The 25,849-nt window shown below is 33.0% G+C and overlaps 1 protein-coding gene across 9 annotated transcripts in view; it reads right to left on the bottom strand.

Moving 5' to 3' along the window:
- LOC143255271 (NGFI-A-binding protein 1-like) overlaps window positions 1-25,849 on the bottom strand; it is a 193,340-nt gene that overhangs the window by 13,985 nt on the left and 153,506 nt on the right. For 7 of the 9 annotated variants that reach the window (XR_013030492.1, XM_076510686.1, XM_076510691.1 and 4 more), the window contains 4 exons: window positions 22,732-22,851; window positions 20,096-20,229; window positions 17,904-18,009; window positions 13,504-13,709 (listed from right to left, as the gene is read on the bottom strand). Coding sequence is in view for 8 of the 9 variants with exons in the window: in XM_076510686.1 (XP_076366801.1) it covers window positions 13,504-13,709; window positions 17,904-18,009; window positions 20,096-20,229; window positions 22,732-22,851 (566 nt within the window). In the remaining variant the exon portion in view is untranslated. The remainder of the gene's footprint in view (window positions 1-13,503; window positions 13,710-17,903; window positions 18,010-20,095; window positions 20,230-22,731; window positions 22,852-25,849) is intronic. The other 2 variants (XM_076510693.1, XM_076510688.1) reach the window with 1 other exon arrangement.

Genomic DNA, 25,849 nt, shown 5'->3' with positions numbered 1-25,849 from the left:
AGACTATCGTTCAAAGTGTACTTATTTTTGTGTAGAAATAAAGAATTCTCACTAAGACTTAACTTTGTTAGTGTTTAATAGATAGAAGCACTGACACAAAAACTATTTTTTAAAGACGTAAAGATGAAAGTGACTTATGTTATAAGTCATTCTTTGATGCTCATATAATTAGCAAAAGGCTTTGTTATTATTTTCACACACTTTTATTGTTCTTGGTTTGATACATTAGAACATAACTAATTTTAAACAATTAACAAGGTCTCTCCTCCGACATTTAAATTGATTAAAATGTTTTCCACTTATTATTATGTGATTATTTTTAAGCCTAAAAAATAAGCTTTTAGTTTTCCAGTTTTGCTATACTAGTTTTGTATGGTACTTTAAAATATTTACAAAACTTTCATTCTTTTATTTTTGGTTAAAGTTTTTTTTATATTACTTATGTTAAATGTATTTTATAACTTGTCTTACTTTCTAATTTGAAAAATTGAATTCTAGTTCAAAGGTTTAGGTTGTATATTTGGTTAAAAATGCTAAGCTTTATTTTAAATTGTCTTTAGAAATTACTTAGTTCGAATTTTGCGCAAAGCTACTCAAGGGATAAGCAAAGCTACGGATAAGTGTATAAAATGCAATATTTTCTTTCGCCTACAGATAAGTGTGTAAAATGTAATCCTTTCTTTGGTCTATAGATAAGTGTATAAAATGTAATCCTTTCTTTGGTCTATAGATAAGTGTATAAAATGTAATCCTTTCTTTGGTCTATAGATAAGTGTGTAAAATGTAATCCTTTCTTTGGTCTATAGATAAGTGTATAAAATGTAATCCTTTCTTTGGTCTATAGATAAGTGTATAAAATGTAATCCTTTCTTTGGTCTATAGATAAGTGTATAAAATTTAATCCTTTCTTTGGTCTACAGATAAGTGTATTAAATGTAATCCTTTCTTTGTTCTACAGATAAGTGTATTAAATGTAATCCTTTCTTTGGTCTACAAATAAGTGTGTAAAATGTAATCCTTTCTTTGGTCTATAGATAAGTGTATAAAATGTAATCCTTTCTTTGGTCTATAGATAAGTGTATAAAATGTAATCCTTTCTTTGGTCTATAGATAAGTGTATAAAATTTAATCCTTTCTTTGGTCTACAGATAAGTGTATTAAATGTGATCCTTTCTTTGGTCTACAAATAAGTGTGTAAAATTTAATCCTTTCTTTGGTCTACAGATAAGTGTATTAAATGTAATCCTTTCTTTGGTCTACAAATAAGTGTGTAAAATGTAATCCTTTCTTTGGTCTATAGATAAGTGTATAAAATGTAATCTTTTTTTGGCCTACATATACAATATTGCCAGAGTAAGGCAAAAACATGTTTCTCTTCCTTCTTCTCACAAATGCAGTATCTACAACACATAACATCCAAACTTGCACATTTCACATAAAAATGCATCTTGCCTCTACTTTAACGTTCATATCACCAATAGTAAACTTTTCTGTTCGTAGTTTGAAAAGGAGTATTCGCTAGAAAAAAGAAAATATATAAGAACAGCGTGATAATAACACTAATACTAGTAGATTACAATGTTGCCTTCGTTGTGTGTTTCTAACTTGGATTATGTGTTTCATATCTCCACATTATACGGCTGAGCTCGTTTTAAAACTTGGTCTTTTTTTCACATAGTAAATTCTTTATTATAGGTCTGCATATATATGGTAGGCGAAAGTCCTAAGACACGATACAACTTTCATTTAAACTTATTTCTGTAACATTTCATCAACAAAAAAGAATAAACTCTTAATACAAACTTCTGACATAATATAATCGTATAATTCACACATTATCCTAGAATCAGATGTATTGTTGCTATTTTGGCTTACACAATTATCCCACGCTGGGACAGCAGTAAAAGTACGAAATTACAACGCTATATACCCTCCGCTAGTACAGCGGTAAGTTTACGGATTTACAAAGCTAAAATCAGTGGTTCGATTCTCATCGGTGGGCTCAGCAGATACCCCAATGTGCCTTTGCTATAAGAGAAACACACAAACACACACACATACAACGCTAAAATCAGGAGGTCGATTCCCCTGGATGGATACAGCAGATAAGCCAAATGTGGTTTTGCTATAAGAAAAACACATATACACGTTTACACAATTATTTATATTATTAAACCTGATTACAAAATAAAATATTTACTAAATCATTATAAGGTGAAAAATATCAAGCCCAAATAAGTAAATTTTAAGCACAGTAAAACACCTGTTGAAGTAATAGAATTAAGAAACAAGAATAGAAACAATTTGAGATTTAAAAATAAATATAATAAGCACGAAAAGTAAAACACTTCAAGATGAAAGTTTGCTCTTTAGATCTAGAATCAAAATATTTTTTTGCCACTAGAAATACCATGCAAACAATATGATCTCGCTAGACTTTCGAATACCTTCGTAAATCTAACTTTTTGTGTTGAACAGTAATCTCTAAGGACTGGCAGGAAGATCAATATTCGTGGGCTGAGTTGGTTTTCTGCGTCCAGACATGTACTATTTTGTTTGTTTTTATTAAATGTATCGACCAAGGCTACTCGCTTTTTTGTTCACGGATAACCAACAGAACTGCTGCCATTTTAAACAGCTGTCTAACAAATGAAGGATATTGGTTTTCAAACGAGAACCAAAATTCTAGTGCTTTTTGAAATGGCTCGAGTTTTTGTTCGAAAACCATTACAAGTTTTGTATGTGATCCCGTGTGCTAGCTTCTAAATCAAACTGACGGATATTTTAATAGTAAAACAGCAAAGAACATATGAGGTTTAAAGACGGATGTGTTTAAAAAAAACTGTCAAAGGCAGACCAACACAGCCCCATGGGGATATACATAACACTAAAACAGTATACCTCCATGTGTGTGATTGCCACCATTGTTACCACAGTTTGTGATCTGCTCGTCCGATCAACAATAAGTGTGCAAGTTGTTCCCCACACAAATTAATGAGAGAAGGAAAGTGTGGAAATGACCTTGCATATGCGAAATGGAAATTTTGCAACATTGGACGAAACATGGATGGACTTCTTACCAACATTATTCAATATAAGGAGTGACTTGACTACCAATCACTAGGTGATAAACTATTTCCAACATAATACAATATAATGTGAGAAAGGTTTTATGGACGGAATCTAACATTACCACAGAATTTTTATGCACTTGGAAATTTAAACTTCACTCGTGATAACGACCAACTCATTTGAAGTAAAAATGTATCTCAAGACGGCTGATATGAGTATTACCAAAATAAAGCAGAGAACAACGTTTCGAACTTCTTAGGTCATCTTCAGGTTTTTCCAGAAGGCTGAAACGTTGTTCTCTACTTTATTTTGGTAAAAGTGTTAATACCCATACCAGCCGTCCTGAGATACAAAAATAAATTTTGGATACTAACGGGACAACAGTTCCATGAGACGCAGATCCTGCTCCTCAGTGTGGATTTATAATTTACTGATGTATCCCTCAGTCACATTTCTAAAACAGCATTTCTAAAAACAAGCTGGTGTTCTGGATATCACTTTTCTCGATGTGTATTTCATAACTCATTTAACTGTACATATGGTTTGATTAAACTTTCTCTTGAAGCTAATGTCCACATGAAGTGGACAGTCTGTTGAAAGTTCACGAAGATCTATGTTGTAAGCTTGGCCTCATCTTCCATCGTAGAGGCTTGCTTGGATTATGCAACAACAATAACAGCAACAGTCACTTCACCATGCTTATTAATTATTCACTGAAATGAAGAACCACCGCAAATTCCCCCCCTCACACACACACATACATTTAAAATAATAATAATCAAATAAATTCGTATTTGATGGTTACGATAATTTCAGTGCACGACAAAGATGAATACGATATTCAAGAGGGAAGTCTTACTAGCCGCGGCTGTAGTTAGATTTCAAATCGGTCAAGAGAAGGTGGTATTTAAAACTTTTGTACTTGAAACACTCAGAACCATTCTGTGAGCCGCTATACCACGGCTAAAAACAACTACTACGCCATTAAAATGGAAATTGCGCGATTGCACAATAGGCCGTATTCAAGGTTAGTGGATCCAGTACGATAGACAATAGAAAGATGAAGTTCAGAGTAACAGACCCTGAATCATCATTCTTATAAACTACGATTGGCCCTCACTAGATCTACTTAGTGTTAAGCATCAATTTCAGGCTACAGGGTTATTTTAATAAACATGTCGATAAATGGAATAGGCTCTCAGCAACAGTTATTATAGCAATTAGCAATTTCATAACTCTTTGAACATGACAACAGAAATTAAAAAAACGTTACACTTTTTTGTAGCCAGTCTGATAAACGAAGTGTTTTTTTTTATATAACATTTTACATATTAAGGGTTTGGTAATACACTCGCAATTTGGGTCTTACTTCCATCGGTACCTTAAAAACCTTATGGTTTGTGTCCCGGTATTAGAAGTTTATTTTCCGATTGCGTTTTTTTCTTAAATTAAATCTAACTGCACAAATATTACATTTAACCGATTAAATGTTGACTGCACATATGTCACATTTAGCCACTTAGAGGTTAACTGCACACATATTACATTTAACCACTTAAAGGTTAACTACACACATATTACATTTAACCACTTAAAGGTTAACTACACACATATTACATTTAACCACTTAAAAGTTCGCTATAATTTATTGAACAATAAAATAAAGGAAAATATGAAAGCTACAGATACTAACCAATCAAGATAAGTAGGTAGGATTAAGATTATTAGTAAATAACTAGTTAATGCGTGCCTAATTTGAACAGTGAAATTTATTTAAGACGTCAAACTTTTTGGGTATTAAATGAATACTTAATGCGTGTTTTACAAAATCGTATAATATTTGTGAATAAATATTATAAATTCGATCGATTATAATAACAACTACGTGAAAGCGTTTACGCATTCCCAGTTTGCTGCTTATCTATATACAGTGAAATATTATAAAAAAAAACACAACAAATAATTAAGAATCTTAACCATCTAGTGCTGCCATCTAATGAGCATTGTAATCAATAACGGTGACGTCAGGCGATTTGTGCTTCCAACACTTTGAAGCGTACACCCGTCTACCCGCTAGTTCTGTGACGATAAATACATGTTGTTTCATATTAAGAATTCGTGGAAATTCGTTTCATATAAAGATTGTTTCGTACTCTCCGTAGTGGGACAAAGGTTTCGAGAGCATGTAATAATAAAAGTACAGCACGGTATCTTTTGCGCTCGAATTTTGTAGGGTCATTTTGCAACAAACAATCTTTCATGAGAAGGGTAATGCGTTAATTACAGAGCACCAGTGTAATTGGCAAACTTCTCTAGGTTCTTTCCATGTTACCGAGCAGGTTAATCAGAGCGTGTCATGAATATTCAAGAGACGGTTGTTTGTGTTCGACTTTCATCGTAAATTACGGTATGCAAATGAAACGATGCTAAGTAAACTGCCTTACTTTCGTTACTAGCAGAGAAACATGGGTCTGGACCAAGTTTAGAAACTAATTTTTGGAGCAGAGTTCACGATACATCAGAACACAACTACCAAAGGAGGAGCACTTAAGCGGACATTGTTAATCTATAAATAGTTATCAAAACATATTACATAAACATAGACATTAAAGAGATAGGTTTGAAGCTGTGAAACACTTATACATGCTTAGAAAGAGTGCATTCTCACTGCTAAAAGAAAGATTTACAACACGTAGCAATACGGACTACCATTATATGTCATTACTATTAAACGTTCGCGTATAAAGACTAAGCAAACGAACTTTTGACAAATCAGTCTATTCTATTTCAAGCTAATGTCTTGCCACTCTAAAATTTCTTTACCTTAACAGGAACCTGTTATCAGTAAACTGTTTTATATGTAAAGTTAAGGTACAGATGAAATGCATACGAATTGCAACAGTATTTATATTTTTATATTCACGGTAATACTATTAAGGTTATTTGTTACCGTCTTTGGTTTTGAACTGCTGACCAGAGGAAAGGAAGTCAGTCACCACCACCACCCTACCGCCCACCATCCGTGCTAATGGATAAACTACTGTATTTTATAATATTTTCAACCAGAAGAATCGCCTAAAACCTACAATATAAATCATAATAAGTAGCAGGCAAATTATTGATAGCTTCTATGACTATTCCTATCCAGTCATCAGTTAGCTATCCATCCTCGATTTTAGCAAATCTTAAAAGTCCAAGAACATGTGATGAGGTTGGACCTGCTTAGCAAAAATGTTAAACACCCATAGCCTAATGTGCAGGAAATAATTTTTAGCATTGCACGGAGTTGATCTCTTCTCGCCAGCTCCAAAATTCAGAGCCAGGCCTCGCCCTGTTTGGTATAAAAAACAAACAAATAATATAGTTTGTCCGTGTACGAAACCAAACAGCAGCGTGAATCGTGTTTCTTGCTACAGACAGAAAAAAACAAATAAAAATCTTCTATTGATCGACTGTTGATTTTCCTGTGACAAGAGATAATATTAAGTACACGTTATTCTTAATTGTCTTATGTGTACAAGTAAATGTTGAATAATAAATAAATAAAACAGGAAGAAGCCTTCTTTTTCAGCTAGTACATAAAGGTTATTAAAAACCCAGACGATCTCCTAGACAACAAAAAGCCAGACAGCCAAAAAAATCGAAAAAAAATCAGTTTTAACGTGTTTGACGTCTGTTATACATCGTCTGCTTTACGTTCGCTATATACTTGTATTTCTGGCGTGCAAACCTTGGTATTATGTGCTGTAAAAATTGACGTAGGCATATATATATATATATATTGACAAAAAGAATATATATATATTCTTTTAGTCGAAAAAGACAAGATACTAAAATACATTCTATTTGATTCTGTTTCTGGAAAGAAATATTAACAGAAGGGTTTACTCAAGGCTGAAAGATACCTCAACTGAATTATACTTTATGGAAATATTTTAACCTTAAAACATTTCGTTGGGAAAACAATAACAGCAACAGTCACTTCACCATGCTTATTAATTATTCACTGAAATAAAGAACCACCGCAAATTCCCCCCCTCACACACACACACACATTTAAAATAATAATAATCAAATAAATTCGTTTTTGATGGTTACGATAATTTCAGTGCACAACAAAGACGAATACGATAATCAAGAGGGAATTCTTACTAGCCGCGGTTGTAGTTAGATTTCAAATCGGTCAAGAGAAGGTGGTATTTAAAACTTTTGTACTTGAAACACTCAGAACCATTCTATGAGCCGCTATACCACGGCTAAAAACAACTACTACGCCATTAAAATGATGTTAATCATACCAGATGTGAGATCAAGATCCATTATTTCTTTATTATGAATCACTGTTAAAATGCTTTGTCCTTTTTTACGATCATTTGTAGCTGCAACTGTCAATGTGCTTAGGTCATAAGCAAAGTCATTAATCTATATGCTTAGTCGGTTACTATAGTCATTGAATAATGAATATTTATTATAACAAGTGTACTAGTTCACTGTGTTAACGGATTACTACAGTTATCTGTATACTATAATTCAAACTGCTTATTATTAAACCTACAGGCACTGTATTATTGAACATATTTTGTCCATTATTACATTCATTTCTATATATCAAAGTACTCGTATCCGAACTACAGCCATTAACACTGTATTAACGAACATGTTTAGGCTATTTCTACAGGCCTTTATACGCAAAGTACTTGTATCCAAGCTACAGTTACAAGTTCACTGTATTAATAAACATGTTCAGTTATGACGGTTAGTACAGTTATTTACTTTAAAGTGCTCGCGTAAGAACAGGGAAGACAGTTCGTTATTAGTTACTGGTACACTATATGGTTTGTTTGAACTTTCGCGCAAAGCTACACGAGAGCTATCTGCGCTAATTCTTGGAAGGCAGCTAGTCATCACCACCCATCGCCAACTCTTGAGCTACTCTTTCACCAACGAATAGTGCGATTGACCGTAACATTATAACGCCCCCACGACCGAAAGGGCGAGCATTTTTGAAGTGATAGGGATTCGAACCTGTGACCCTAAGATTGCGAGTCGAGTGTCCTAACCACTTGGCCATGTGTCATCTCTACCTGGCATAAAAATATAATTTCCACACTGATCATCTCATGTATGAAGCATACATAAAGGCTGGAAGACAAAAGGGTATGAAAGAATCTAGAATCTTATACAAATACATCAAGCTTTTGTTTTGCAGCTCTCACACATTCAACAATCTCTCTACCATTTAGTACAACAACAACTTCTTCAAGAATATCAACATGTATACTGTTGGAATAGTGATCCTCATAAAGCTTGGAAAGCATGTAATCAAATCCAAGCTGAGTTAATACAGATAAGGTTCAGCATAGCCAGACATAGAAAGTAATAATTGCACAAAATAGTGTCTGTGCTCTCTACAAGGGATGGGCTACCAAAGAATATGGCATAAAAAGAAATTAATTATGCAGTTTATCAATATTACGAAAATAATATTACAATGTTTTAACAGGCAAAAGGCTTATGACCGTTGCTGGAGCCCAAAACATGACAATGTTGGTAATTTACGATTAATATGGTAAGCCATTCCATACAGATGAAGACCAAGGCAAAGTCTTCATACCCTTATACATTAACCATTGTGATTATGTTGGCATGCAGGAGAACCTAAAACTAAAGCAATCTCAGTTTGAGCTATAACCATATGAGAATGTGGAAGCTTTTTTTTAGCATGGATTAGGTACACAGACCCATAAATACATCTTACGATAAATATCTAGGTCCATATGATGTAAGAATTTTCATTTTCAAGAAACTTAAAGAAAAAACCCTGTTGAAGTTAGTGTTGCAGTATAACTTTAGCAAAGTAACAGGTAATACCCTGAAATATGAACTGGTAAGGATTTATCAAATCCTTACTTACTCTCATTCTAAAGGCAATTGAATTACAGTCATACAAAATATAACTGGCAAGATTTCAGATAAGACCACAGATATAAAGTTTGCCAATCAGAGTGAGCCACTAATACCATCATCATTAGATAGTTACTACATTTGAAAAAAGATTTGGATCAATGCTACTGAATTTGTGGTGACATGGGAAAAGACTTTGAAGCTGGTCAGAGAACATTTGCAGCAGTTTTGGATTATGAAAATGCCTATTATAGAGCCTAGTTGTCCATTTCCATTGGAAAACGCTCATAATAGGAATTAGTGTAACATGAGTAGCAGCTGCTTTAACAAACAAAACATGTACCTTGAAGCATGAAAGCTAGTAGTTAGAGTGATTCACCAATAACACTGGTTTGCCCGAGCATCACCACTCTTGTTAGTGCTTCTCAACATCTCTTGTCGGTCCAACTAGAGTCTGTGTTCTAACATTTTCTGACAATAATCTGGAGAGGCTCTAGCAGAGATGAAATCGGAAGTAAGATACAAAGATCACTTGGCACGGTGAGAAAATGATTATCAATCCTGCCCAAACCAAGCCTATGTTCTACATATTAAACAACAAACATGCTGATGAGAACAAGCCATCACCATCATTAGGAGGAATTGCTGTCTCTGAAGAAATACTGTGGCACTGGTTACAACTTTTGACAAACAATACGACATCACCAGACACATTAGACCATAATAACCAGAGTTACGAAAGGCATTAACACAGTGAAAGTTGCAACAGAAAATAGTTTTGAGGAACATCATCTGCTTAAGCTTTACCAAGGTCTTATTTTTCTCCACCCTGGATTATGCACTACCAATGATCAGTACTCATGCTACACAACGAGGTAAGATTTAAAAGATACAAACGTATATTAAAGATTGTGCTCTAGTGTCCTTCATAAAAACCGTATGATTTACAAATTTAGGCAGTGTTGCAAAACATTGACAGCACTTGGTAATATAAAGTAACATATGTTGTTGCCAGAAAAAGCAAATGATGGGAGTCAGAAGACCACTGGTAACATCATTAAAGATATTCTTTTCTAATTCCAGCTGAGCAGGTAGTTTGAACATGAAGGATCATGTAACCCTCAACTCAACAACATAACGTGAGAAAGAAATCAGGGACTGGGTTTCTATAATTCGTTAAATATAACTGTTGATTTTTTTCAACTTTGTGAATTCTACAATATCATCGTGCTTTGGAACTCATGCCCGTCACATAATTTTTAGCCTTTTTCTGGTACCATTAAGTTTTGGTGGAGCTTTTTGTTCGTAACAAGAACTGAGACTGTAGCATAAACTTGTGAAGTAATTAAATATAAGTTTTTTTATGAATTTTCTCTTAATACAATAGAACATATTATGCTCTTTGGGATTTGTATAGTACAATAATACAGTAAAAACCACAAGGTTTTGTTTGAAATATCACTGCTACTACACTAGAACCCAATAATTTTTTGGATTATTTTTTGTTCTATGGTAGGACCTATTAGGTTTTGTCTCAGAATATTCTTGTAGATTATGACTCATTAAAATTTTGTCTAAGACTTCTCTAGTACAATAAGACTCATGAGGTTTTGTCTAAACATTATCGAATTGAGTAGAACCTAGTGGGTTTCATGTGGATGTTTTTAATATGATAAAATCCATTTGGATATGTAATGCTAAGAGCTTTATTATTTTTCTTTTAACACTACGATAGCACCTACAAATTCGTAATGAGCAACATATCAGCTGGTACTGCACAACTAGATATTTTGGAAAATAATTCTTGTTCAACCTACTGCATTGAGCACTGATGCCAGTATTTAACTTGGTAGTGTATAGCGAAGATTGGTGCTTGGTGTTACTCTTGTAAAGAAATATTGATACTTACTGTTGCTCTTGTAAAGGAAGACTGGTACTTGGTGTTGCTTTTTTAAAGGAAGATTAATACTTACTGTTGTGCTTGTAAAGGAAGATTGATACTTGGTGTTACTCTTGTAAAGGAAGATTAATACTTGGTGTTACTCTTGTAAAGGAAGATTAATACTTGGTGTTACTCTTGTAAAGGAAGATTAATACTTGGTGTTACTCTTGTAAATGAAGATTAATACTTACTGTTGTGCTTGTAAATGAAGATTGACACTTGGTGTTACTCTTGTAAAGGAAGATTAACCCCAGGATTTATTTATCCAGTGCAAGAGATCAATAAGACCAAATGAAGTGTTAACAGCTTTCTCAAGGTATAAAGAAGATTGGTACCTACTTTAGAATGTTTTATTTAAATTCCCTGCATCATAAACTACTAATAATGGGAAACAAAACAAAGAGTAATCATGAAATCACTAAAAATACCATTCACATTATATACCAAATCAGGAAGCTTACAAGTCTAGAAACACCATTAAAACGTTATATCGCAAATCAGGAAGCTTATAAGTCATTGAAATATCATTAAGGCATTATAAAGCAAATCATGAACCTTTAAAGTCTGAAAACATCATTCAGACATTATATAAAAAATCAGAAACCTTAGAAGTTATTGAAACATCATTCAAATATTGTATAGGAAATAAGAAAGCTTACAAGTCATTGAAATATCATTCAGACATTATATAGAAATTTGGAAAACTTTCAAGTCATTGGAACATCTTTCAAGAATTATTCAGAAAATCAGGATGCTTACAAGTCATTCAAATATCCTACAGACGTTCTACGGAAAATAGCTTCATATAAACCATGTAAATGTTCTTTTTTTGACTTTCACATTCTGTCCTACAGACAGTTACACAAAGTTTCAAGTTATTAGTAATTTACTTAACCAACAAATAAAGAAAAACTAATGACAGAGTGAAGAAAAGTGAAAAAAACCTGTGAATTGTAGATAATTATATATTTGTATTAATTTTTGGAAAGGAAGGAATCACAAAATATAAATGAATCTTTGTACAGCCGATTACCATAAAAGATCTGACACTTTAAAAATAAGTACTTTTATAGATATAATAACTGACTCATTGTAGATGGAAATATTAATCCTCAAGTCATAATATGAATATAAGAAAAATGACTGCAAAAAATATATTTTTTACTGACAAGCTACTGAACTTGAATAATTTACATAAGATTTGCACGTGCCTTTTTGCCCTAAATATACAAGCAGGTACTCAGTTTCTCCTATAATCAGAATCTTAAAACCAAATTTGTTTTACAGAATCTATAATGATTGATCATTCTCATAAATCTAACAATCCAGGAGGTGTCTCTTCTGAGATATTGGACTTTGAATTCAGATTTATAAATTAGTTCTGAAAAATGCATTTTGTGCTATTTTTCCGTGTTATGGTTGAAGATGTAGAAAATAACTTAAGTAAAATAATTTTTGCTGAATATTCATTGAAAGTTTTTGGCTTGATGAAATTTGAAGTTTGTCGAAGAAATAATAATTTTTTTATAATACTTCAAATAATAGTAAATACTATCAGTTTAACATATTAGACATTCTAATATATACCTGCCACTACTTTCTTCAGAAACTATAGTCTGGGACAGTGAAATTTTGCAAAAATTTTACTAACACAATTGATAATACAAAATATCTGCATAAAAGAAAAAAATCGAGATGGTTAGATGTGGTATGTAGTATACATTAGTTGAATTAAGACTAAAAACACAGTGTGATAAAACCCCATCATAGTCTGTTTTAACTTGCATCATTGCATTGTAATCATTTCATTCTGTCTGCATTTTCTGTAGTACAGCAGATGTCATTAGCTCTTGTCTGGACTTTCTGTTGCACAATAAAACCTATAAAATTGTATTTGGGCTATCTTTAATACAGTAGAGTGAATTAGGTTTTATCTAAGCTTTCTCTAGCACAGTGTAATGCAGTAAAACCTATTAGGTTTTGTGCAGACCTGAAACACACTTGAGTTTGGTTTGTTTTAAATTTCGGGTAAAATGTCCCTAATTTAGCAGTGTGGGATTAGATTAGAGGGAACGCAGCTAGTCATTACCACCCACCGCCAACTCTTGGGCTACTCATTTACCGACGAATAGTAGGATTTACCGTCACATTATAGGCGAAAGAGTGAGCATGTTTGGTGCGACGGGGATTCGAACCCACGACCCTCGGATTACAAGTCGAACGCCTTAACCCACCTGGCCATGCCATACTGGGCCAGTCGTTTTGAAACTTTTCCCACATCTGATATAAAACTACTGGGTCCATGATTATTAGGACACTTTTTATCACCTCCCTAAAAAAGAGAAGTTACATTAACTATCTTCCAGACCTCTGGTACATGCCTACATTTTAAGGACTGACAAGAATAAAGTAGTAAGTCCAGATTTTGTCTGGATTTTACTTAATACAGAGGACAACTTTCAGGTTTGATCTAGGTGTTCTGCAATATACAATCTATTAGATTGTGCTTGGACTTTCTTTAATACTGTTTGGAGCAATATTACAAGCTAATACCATCTTGTACACATGAAACACTGTTCACTCACCTCTCAAGTCTCCTTAACTGTTTGTTCAGTTCACTTTGCTCATTAATCAGTTGCATCTGCTGCGTGGAGAGTTGTTCTAGCTGTTGCTGTATATGACTGACTCCGGAAAAGTTCTGGAGCTCACGACTTTGCTGTAACTTAGCTTTCAGCTCCTCCTGCTGTGCTCCTAAGGTCTTCAGCTGCTCTCCTATTGCTTCAATCCTTTCCTGGAAGACACATATTAAAAATGAATTACATGGAAATAATACCTAATTAAAATAAGAAATGTTTATGTTTCTTGGCGTGTGTAATAAACAATGTTACAATAAGACCCGAAAATCTGTCCATAACAGACTACAGCAACCCCTAATAATCTACAGCTTTTCGGTATTTTCAGTGTGTGATATTACAATTATTTGAAATATAAAACTACAGTTGAAGCTACTTATCGGACTTGCTACCATGAGAAAATGTGTTTTAAGCCGAAATAAATTTACAAATGATGTCCTATTACTGTTCAAAACTGTAATTTCAAGCCAAAGACAAAATCGAGGGTGAGATGTTTCCCAATAAACTTAATTTTGTCCAAAATATAATATTTGCTGTATACTGGGAAACAATATTTACTAATAATAACAAAACAAACTATACGTGAGTAATTACAGAATAATCCAATTTACTATAGGTATATATAATATTTATATACAGGGAAATCGTTAATAAAAACTTGCTCCATTAAATGCTAGTAGTTAAAACAGTTGTTTCAAACACAATTAACTATTTAAGTATGCATTTATAAAAGTTAAAATAAGTCACGTTAAGGTGAATTACCCTCATTCCAAGAGTTGTTTTTCGTTGCATCATGTAACGTCAAAGGGACGGCTAACCAAAGATCTTATATTCTTTGTTAACATCGCATATATAAGAATTTTTCTAATTCTCGTTATAATTTGCTTTTATTGTCATTTCACGCATAAATTAATTTTAAAAAGCTGTTATATTAAGGAAATCGTACAATATATATTACTAAAATAGAGTTAGGCAAATAGCAAAAACGTCAAGTGCATTGTTGTTTAGTGAATTGTAAAGGTAAAAGCAATATTCTAATTTTGAAATTATTTTTCCGAATGTCGTTCACATCTACGCGTCGTTTTCGTCTTTTGATTATGATCTATCGAATCATCGAAGGAGAAAAAAAGCTGGCGGCTAAATCTCGTGTTCCATGTAAACAAACACTGGAATTAAAAATGCATGTGTCGTATTTTTATTTCTGTGAAAGACGATAGAATACTGTAAATGGAACCAAATAAGATATGTATTTCATTACTGAGCCTCCAAGGGCACAGCAGGCCCTCACCGCTAAAAATCCGGTTTCGATACCTGTGGTGAGCAGAGCACAGATAGCCCATCGTGTGGTTTGGGCTTAATTTAAAAAAAACACACACACACGATCATTACTAAGCAAAAGGGTGTTTCGTTACTTTTGCAAGAACAATGTGGAAATCAAGGTAATTTATTGTATTAGATTATTTTTATGTGGTAGACTTCTACATCGGGCGTTGATATCAGCCAAGTGGCTTAAGAAATTCGGCTCACCGTCGCACCAAACATGCTCGCCCTTTCAGCCGTGGGGGCGTTATAATGTGAGATCAATCCCACTATTCGTTGGCAAAAGAGAAGCCCAAGTGTTGGCGGTAGATGGTTATGACTAGCTGCCTTCCCTCTAGTCTTACACTGCTAAATTAGGGACGGCTAACACAGATAGCCCTCGTGTGGCTTTGCGCGATATTAAAAAAACAAAAACGAATAAAGCGTTGATTTTTGTGTTTTATCTGCTTCTCAATACGATATTAAAATGTGTGTGTATCACAGAAAATGACTAAATTATTAATGTTTGTAAATCTTAAAGTATTAAAACTAAAATAAAACAAATTAAAGAATTTTGCAGTTTTCGATATTTTTTCTCGTGATAATAACTTCTGATTTATTTAAATATTAAATGGTTTTGTCGAAGTTTCTTCTCAACAGTATAATTTGTGAGTTAGCTTAAGTTTCAGTATCTAGAGAATATAATCTTTTCTAACTAGCGAATCTTAAAATTTTGTACGGCTGCAAACAACCTTTATGATAATAGGCGTTCATTCACCCAGGATATCAGATTTAAACCAACAAACATAAACCAAGAGTGATGAAAATATGCTCAAACAAACACCACGTTTCAGCGTAGTCTCCATTAAGTATAATAATTTCTTCCTTTGTTTTATCATTTCTATCAGACCAGTTCAGTACAATGAAAATGTGGTATCACGAATCCAATTGCGCACAGCTGCTTAAGAAAATTATTTCTCTCAGAGGCCACGCAGAGGACCAAAGATGGGTGTCTGAGAGTGTTAGATCAAAACTTCCTGCCTTAAGAACGTGATTACAGCCTGTTCTTAAAAATCAATATCACTCACAGTGGCCATTTTGTAATATGCTACACATGACCTGTGGGGAAAACAGAATGAATGCGGTAATGAACTTTCACACGAAAACTGGCCAATTAGTTCAATCTTTTGTTTCGGGCTATAATTTACTCATATCCTGTTTAAACAAGATATAGCATTGTTTGTTTTTCTTTATTATTTAAACGAATCTGAACGTACTATTTTTGTTCTCTTTGTTATACAGGTTTACAACACAAGCTTACTTAAGTATTTCAAAATTGATAGTAAAGTTAATGTAAGATCAGATATGATTTGATCGTTTCAAGTTGTTGCTAAATAACGTAAAACCTATGAAGTATAATTGTAGACATTTACTTTAGCAAAACAATAACAAAAAATAACATTGGAAATGCGAATAAAATTAACAATGGTTCTCTAACAATTATTACAAACTCAAATACTACCCATAGAAATGAACCCTGTACGGTTCTTGATAATACAACAAACGATAGACATTATTTCACACCACTATGGAATTTGTGACTCTAGCCCTAAATCTAGTACTTTTGTAACTAATCTTTTTCAACATAAAGTGTGTGAAACTTTATACGATCAGAGCTGTACTCAAGAAAACAAGCTATGTATGAATATTGTTTAAAATACATTTTGCAGAAAACCAATTAATTACAGTACAACCATATAATAAGTTTATAGCAAATATAACGAGGGCACAGAAGAAATGTAGCTAGCTATATAATTAATAAACTATTACTACACGGTGTTATGAGAATATGATTAGTTTCTGCGATTAGAAAAGGGATAAAAATGCTAAATTAATATTTAATAAATTGCGTTGAAAAAGAAACGTCGAAACTATGAACACGATCCAGAGAACTTTATTTTTTGAACAGAAGAATCACGAGAAATTGTAAAAAAAAAAAAAAATTCTGACGAAACCTTAGCTGGGTTACTTGTAGTTACTTTTAAAAAACATTCTGACGAAACCTTAGCTGGGTTACTTGTAGTTACTTTTAAAAAACATTCTGACGAAACCTTAGCTGGGTTACTTGTAGTTACTTTTAAAAACATTCTGACGAAACCTTAGCTGGGTTACTTGTAGTTACTTTTAAAAAACATTCTGACGAAACCTTAGCTGGGTTACTTGTAGTTACTTTTAAAAAACATTCTGACGAAACCTTAGCTGGGTTACTTGTAGTTACTTTTAAAAAACATTCTGACGAAACCTTAGCTGGGTTACTTGTAGTTACTTTAAAAACATTCTGACAAAACCTTAGCTGGGTTACTTGTAGTTACTTTAAAAACATTCTGACAAAACCTTAGCTGGGTTACTTGTAGTTACTTTTAAAAAACATTCTGACGAAACCTTAGCTGGGTTACTTGTAGTTACTTTTAAAAAACATTCTGACGAAACCTTAGCTGGGTTACTTGTAGTTACTTTTAAAACATTCTGACAAAACCTTAGCTGGGTTACTTGTAGTTACTTTTAAAAAACATTCTGACGAAACCTTAGCTGGGTTACTTGTAGTTACTTTTAAAAAAACATTCTGACGAAACCTTAGCTGGGTTACTTGTAGTTACTTTTAAATTCCAGCATTTGTTGGAAAACTATTTCATTTCTTGGCTGGACAACAGATAACCCAAAGTACGTTTTTTATTTCCTTGTGAAACACTTGGTGTGCTTTTATTGCGGGTCTAGTAGTCCATACAATTTTTTTTTTAAATCAGCTTAAGTCTTCTGATATATATTTCTATTTCATTGTTTATTGTGATTTGTTATTTCTTTAAATTTGTTTTCGAAAATAAGTGGATAATGAGATAAAATTCGAAGTCTTCTAAATTGTATTAACTGATTATCAGTCAGTGGAAGGATGTTATCAACCTACTTTCACTATGGCTGAGTTTTTTGTTAAGCTTTTTAACCATTTTCGTTTTTCCATAGGGAATAAGCCTAAGTTGAAGATTTCGAACACTTACCTGTCGCTTCTTCTTTTCTTCCTCCAAATTCGAGTCCAGTCTGGGCCGCTTACAAGAATCTTCATCACATGATCTATAGCCTTGAGACCTAGAGGGATCGTCAAAACTGATAATTTTGTTCTAGCTGCCAAACACCATACTGATGGACAAAACAACAACTTCAGGGTCATCATCATGCTTTCTGGTGCGTGACCTTCTCGAGCAGATCTTTCTACTCGAAACAACTCGTTATATTTTAGTATACAGTAATTAAAATTTAGGGCGTGTGTTTCATTGGAATATTTAACATAGCTCGCAACGAAGTCATTCCTTTGTGCAAGGCCCGGCATGGCCAGGTGGGTTAAGGCGTTCGACTTGTAATCTGAGGGTCGCGGGTTCGAATTCCCGTCGCAACAAAAATGTTCGCCTTTTCAGCCGTGGGGGCGTTATAATGTGATGGCCAATCCCACGATTCGTTGGTAAAAGAGTAGCCCAAGAGTTGGCGGTGGTTGGTGATGACTAGCTGCCTTCCCTCTAGTCTTACACTGCTAAATTAGGGACGGCTAGCGCAGATAGCCCTCGTGTAGCTTTGCGCGAAATTCAAAAATAAACCAAACCAAACATTTGTGCAAAATAACTGAGTGTGGTGGGTTTAATTTGTTAAATGACAAAATCCGTAGTTAAACATTTGGCGTTTTAATTAAAAATAAACAGAAATTTTCGAAAACAAAGAGATATAAAGTAATGTTTAAAAAAATAAAGTTATGCTTTACACTGTGATTTAATAATCGTAAAATTAACTAAAAATAAAATTTAAACTACCTGTAATGTCTGGGAGGGAGATTTTGTAAATCACTCACCAAATCGTTATTTTAAAACGTATTTTCCATTAATAAAAAATAAAAAATGCTTCTTCTTTGTTCATTTTTATTTAATCAAAGTTGTTTAAAAGTTTGGTTTGAATTTCGCGCAAAGCTACATGAGGGCTATCTACACTAGCTGTCCCTAATTTAAAAGTGTAATACTGGAGGGAAGGCAGCTTGTCATCACCACCTACCACCAACTCTTGACCTACTCTTTTACCAACGAATAATAGGATTGACCGCGATATTATAATGTCCCCATGGCTGAAAGGGCAAACATGTTTGGTATGACGGGGATTTGAACCTGCGACCCTCAGATTACGAGTCGTGTGCCTTAGCCACCTGGCCATGTTGGGACTATTGTTAGAGGAAATGGTAAAAGGAGAGTTTGATATAGAATACTGAAACTGGGTTACTTTTCTCAAATAAAATAGAAATTCAAAGCTGTTTGTTTACTCCTTTTACAACATATTAGGTTTTTGTCTCTGGATCAAAATTTCTTAAAGCATTAATCAGCATTAAAGCCACTCGCATTCCAATGTTTATATAGCAGTACACGTACACCAAATAAGCTAACACAAGTTATAAATAGCTCCACTAAAACACGAAATGCAAAAGGTTCTTCAAATACAACAATAACAGGGCACTAAGGATGTTTTGGTTTTCAAGTTCCGAGAAAAAAAATTTGCTGCTTAAGTAACATTTACTAACTGGTAAATCAACTAGCCCAAAACACGGTTTTTAAATCTAGATATAGCATTTTTTATGTAGCTATTTATAAAAAGGACGTTCAGTCTAGCAGGCCTATCGCTTAGCGTAGTCATGAACTTTCCAGAACGACGAATGTAGCTAACATCTTCAGAGCTGTGTGTAAAAGAAGTGGCGAAGTATGTTTAATTAACGTGTGCTGAACTGAACTTTATGGTGTAAGAAGACACAAGAGCTTCGCAAGTGTCACTAATTCAAGGTAGCTCTCCCAACTAAGTCCCGGATGAGGTTAATTAAAACTCATGCAAAAACTTAATTAATGTTACACGAACACCATTAAGCAATCATGTAGGTGTTAAGTTTCCTAAATATTTCGTATCTGTGCTTCATCGTGTACATGACATGGCATACTTCTTCGGTAACGCATAGTTTCAACGAATCTATATATATAAATATTACCATCTACATAAACAGCGCTACAAGAAACGGAATACAACAATAAAAAGGCTTTTTCAATGAGTTGATAAAATTTCTCGAAACGGGAGCATAAATAAATGAGACACTTTGTAAGCACATAAAACATATTCTATGTGCGAAAATGTTTTGTGTACTTTTTAGTCAAGTAAACAGAACGGTAAATACCTGGAATGGCCTTTAGAATACTGATATCCACTGTCCCGCACTACCTGTCGGGCTAAGGGGAAAAGTTCATCTCTTCGGGTGAGAAGGGCAGGGATGTGTTTACAGATCTGAGCGGCTGCTTCATTTACTGACACCTGGTAATGAAGTATATAATAATAGTATACACGTTGTAGAGAGAAAACTTCTGTACATCAAAGGAGACGTTTTAAATATTCTAAATGTCCCAGTTATTTCAAATCTTATCTTATAAAATGATATAACATACTTTTTAATGAAATATTTTTTTGGGATTTTCCAAGGTCAAATTACACATGAGATTTTCCACGTGAAAATAACACAGTAAACAAAGTTCATATAATGGCTAAAGGCTATTCAGAAAAACGAAATATTACTAATTTTCTCGACTTTTTAATTATTCACATTCTAGTTGTATATTTTTACTTAAAATAGAGATAACGAAGTGCTACAATCCTGTTTCTATAAGCTTTTATTATTTCTTATAATTCCTTAAATAAGTTTTATTTACAGTGCATAAAACAACAAATAATATATGTCCGTGTATTCTTATACATAGCTTTCTTTTGAATCACAAAATTAATCAATAGGATGACTTATTTACTATAAAGACCATTTAACATTTTTATGTATATTTTAATGTGATGTCAACACCACAGAAAGGAAATCATGATAACGAAACACAGATGAGAGCTAAGTCTCACAAGTTTGTTTTTTTATATTACCAACAACGATTTATATAATAATTGTGATTGTACTGTTTTTTGGCGCAGTTTCCATCAAAGGAAGCTTTTCTTGCAATACACAGAACTCACTGTTACCCCTATACTTTAGATGTTTTCCAAAGTCTATAAGCCGTGCTCGAACAGCGACATTTCGTTTTTGCTCGTATTATGCGAAGGAGCTAGGTTGTTAACTTAGTCATATGGCTGGGATTGCTAACGTGGGCATGTGGTTGGAAACATTGACTTGGGCATGTTTGTTTGTTTTTGAATTTTCAATAAGCCTAGCGTCCCTAATTTAGCAGTGTAAGACTACAGGAAGGCACCTAGTCATCACCATCCACCACTAACTCTTGGGCTACTCTTTTACCAACGAATTGGGGGATTGACCGTCACAATATAACAACTAAAAGGGCGGGCATATTTGTTGCGACGGGGATTCGAACCCGCGATCTTTAGATTACGAGTCGAACGCCTTAACCCACCAGGCCATGCCAAGAAGATTTGGGCATGTAGCTAGAGTGTTGGGGTGTTGACTTGAGCATGTGGCTAGAAGTTTGGACTTGGTGGAGCCATGTCTTAATGTTGTCAAATCATACACATGTCATGCAACCGTGATATAGTGGCGTGAGCATATTAGCCTAAAAAATATGAGGCTACTGTTAGGCATTATTTCTCATTTCTATGTTTGTTCAACTTAAAATTGTAGCTGTAACCTACAGCTGCTACGAATCTTTTGGGAATTTTTAAAAGATATTTTGTATAATTTTTAAGTGTCATATAACTTAGAAGAATGGTAAAAAATTGCACAGACTTTTACAGTTACTTAAGTTAAAACGTTTCCTTCTAGCATGACATGTTTCCATTTGGCACAATACAGATACCAATAAAGAGCTTTCGATAAATTGTCTTCAGTTCGGCTGTGCTTCTGGGAAAAGCTTATGTTGCTCTTGTAGGCCTAAGTCCGTATGAACTATAATTTCTACATTTCCAAGGGCAGTTCCTATCTCAGCTGCAATAAACCACTGTGTTCTTGAGGTACTTTTGGTAACTAGCACTTTCAGATTTTCACTGTCTCCCATGGGCCAGATAATGCCGATAGTAAAGTAGCCTATTCCACTGAACTCACACTTTCTCTTATTCTACTTTTTAGATGAATGCTACAAATAACCCTCTCATCTAATAATTTAAAGGCCGTGCTTTGTATGCTTTTATAATTGGAGAATAAAGAATTTCTCAAAAAAAGCCGTTCTAGAGAGGTCAGTTTGAAGCGCCATCTGTTCATAAATATCACCATTCTTCAATGAATTGTAAAAAGAAGATCAAGTGTTTAAAATGTGTAATCACAGGTCATGAAGCAAAGTGATATGATATGCACAATTTTCTCACAGATCTATATTTTCATTCTACGACACAGGTGCATGCACATGTCGGTCTCTGTAAAAGCACATGGAGATCTCTGTTTCTCTGAAACAATTCTCTAGAACAGTCAAAGAGTGCTGCTTTAGGAAATAATTCCGTAGTAGAGTAATTATTTTCATAAAAAATAATAGTTTATTTCGTATTAATATGTATATAGGTTGTATTAAAAACTGTCGTGATGGAAAATTTTAAAAATCCACGTGTAATACAACCCCTTACACATTTAAAATGAAAGTGAACCTTGCGCAATATTGTTGCAAAAATTTAGTAACGCTGTTAAATAAATGTATGCCGCACTAAATTGATCCAAACATAACGTTTACATAAAAAAATATTATATCACCTCAACACCTAACCTGTAAGCCTGCTTAAATCGATCTGTGTTAACTGTAAGAACGATTAACAAAAGAAAGATACTTAAACTTCAGTAAATATGTTTCCCAACATTCCGAAAAACGCAAATAGAATAGAACAAACCTCATGCAGCGTTAGAGGTTTCTCGGGTTTCCTTTTACAATCAAATCGGCCATATATTGCTGCATACTTTCTCATTTCTTCCATCCTCCGGGGATCGTCATCAGACATATTCATAACATACTAGACAAAAACAACAACAGATTACTGGAAAACAAGGAACACGTTTTATTGTATAGAATATACAATATATATTGTATGCAGTTCTTTACATATTAGTTTTAACTTAAAGTATAAAATATCTCTTCTTTGTTTTCAAATATTCATCCAGTACGAGATGGTACGAACTTCCTTAGAACATATTTCTAGATTCCTGGATCACAAAAACGAAACTTTTGACAGGTTCGTCATAAACTAAAACATGAAGTGTCATGCGCTTATGCATATAAGTATTGTAGTTCTGAAGAATATTTTTAGAAGAAATTCAACATAACTTTTATTCACACACGCTATAAAGTGTAAACCATGTTATACGAGTGTCGTACACTGCTACATAATGGAACCTTATTATTCACAAACTAGAAGATAAAATTTTATTATATATTCTCTACAAAATGAACCTTATTATTCACACATTAAAAATAAAATATTCATACATAACTACTACAGAATAGAGTTTTAATTATTCACACAATACTGTAAAAAATAGTTGTATATAATCGAAACAAACCAGCACTTAATTATTTACAAAATAAGGAGCAAAAATATTCATATAATAGACAGTAATAATTGCTATTCCCCGTTAAAAGATAAAATTTATTACTTTTTACCAGAATGTAAAGATAAATTAAATGACTAGTAAAACATATATTAATTCAATGCTAGGAAGTAAAACCCTATTGTTCACAAACGAAATCTAAAAATACTCCGGGTCCGGCATGGCCAGGCGGTTAAGGCACTCGACTCGTAATCTGAGGGTCGAGATTCGAATCCCCGTCACACCAAACATACTTGCCCTTTCAGCCATGAGGCCTTATAACGTGACGGTCAATCCCACTATTCGTTGGTAAAAGAGTTGGCGGTGGGTGGTGATGATTAGCTGCCTTCCCTCTGGTCTTACACTGCTAAATTAGGGACGGCTAGCGCAGATAGCCTCATGTAGCTTTGCGCGAAATTCAAAACAAACCAAACTAGACGATATAAAAACGTTACTTACACACTAGAATATAAAAATTATTACTTAAACACTAGAACATAAAGACGTATCTCATATACACAAGAAAGTAAAAAAGTACATATTACAACATAAAAAGCATTACTAACACAGTAGAACATAAATAAGTACTACTTACACACTAGAAACTACAAATATACAATGCTTACATTATAATAATGTAATACACACATAGTAAACATAAAAGATTATTACCTACACGCTAGAATATAGAAAAGTACCACTTATACACTAGACTAAAACAATACATTACTAAAATACATTATTAATGTGTTACTTACACACTAGAGTTTAGAAATGTATTATTTATACACTAGAAAGTAAAAATGCTTTATATACGTACTATAACATATAAAGTATCACTTAAACACAAGAAGATAAAAATGTACAACTTACACACTACATTATGAAAATGAATTGCATACTAGAACATAAACAATTATTACTTACACATTAGAAGATGCAAAAGTACTACTTACATATTAGAAAGTAAAAAATGAAAAGGTGTTATTTAGAACACAAAACCTTATTTATGCTTTAGAATATAGAAAATAACTCATTACAAACTAAAAAATGAAGTTGCATTACTTAAATACACTATATATTACTTAACTAGAACATAAAAAGTTCTAATAATGCACTAGAATATAGAAAACTACTATTTACATACTAAAAAGTAAATATGTATTACTTACACACTGGAAAGATAGAAGGTATTACATAATACTAGAACTTAAGAAAATAATTATTTATATGCTAAACATAAAATAAAAACACTTCTTACAGACTAGAAGACAGAGAAACACTACTTACACAATAAAAAATAAAATGTATTATTCACAAACACAAGAAAGTACATTTACTTAACAATATAAAATAAAAATTCACTAAGAAAGTATTACTTACACTAAAGATATAAAAACACTTAGAACAAAAACGCACTACTTACATACATAGATAAAAAAGTTTTACTTACATAATATAAAATAAAAATTCACTACTTACATATGAGAAAGTATTACTTAAACTAGCAGATATAAGAGCTCAACGTACACAATATAGAACAAAAACGCACTACTTACATACTACAACATAAAATTATTACGTATACACTAGAATATGAAAAAATACTACTTAGACAGTATAAAATAGATATGTATTACATACTAGAAAATAATAAATGTATTACGGAATATCTAAAGCTACTACTTACAAACTTAAAAATAAAAATGCATTATATACATATTAAAGCATAAAAAAGTATTGTTTCACACTGGCATATAGAAACGTGCTACTTACACACAAGAAAATACAAAATCAATATTGACACACTAGAAAATGAGAATAAATTAGTTACATACTAAACATAAAAAGGTATTACTTATACCCTAGAAGATGGAAAACATTACTTATGCTCTAGAAAACAAATATGTATTACATATTAGAACATAAAAAACCTTGTTACTTACACACTAGAAGACAGAAAAGTAATACTTACACACTGGAAAATAAGAAAGTATTACTTAATACTAAAACTTAAGAAAGAAGTTACACACTAGAAAATGAAAATTAATTGCATACTAAACATAAAAATGTATTACTTAATACTAGAGAATTGAAAGCATTACTTACATACTAGAAAATAAATAAGAATTACATACTAGACCATAAAAAACATTACCTACACACTACAAAATAAATATATAATACATACTAGGACATAAAAATTGTATTACTTCATTACTAGATGATAGAAAATTAATAACTTACACTTCGTATGGATAGAGAAGCACTACTTGCACACCGGTAGATAGAGAAATAGAGAAGCACTACTTATACACTAGTAGACAGAGAAGTACTACTTACACACTAGTAGGTAAAGAAACACTACTTACACACGAGTAGATATAGAAGCACTATTTACACACAATAGTAGATAGAGAAGCA

This window comes from Tachypleus tridentatus, chromosome 7, assembly GCF_004210375.1.
Source record: "Tachypleus tridentatus isolate NWPU-2018 chromosome 7, ASM421037v1, whole genome shotgun sequence".
NCBI lineage: Eukaryota > Metazoa > Arthropoda > Merostomata > Xiphosura > Limulidae > Tachypleus > Tachypleus tridentatus.
The sequence above is the reverse complement of the archived record's forward strand: the minus strand, read 5'-3'. Positions and strand labels throughout refer to the sequence as shown.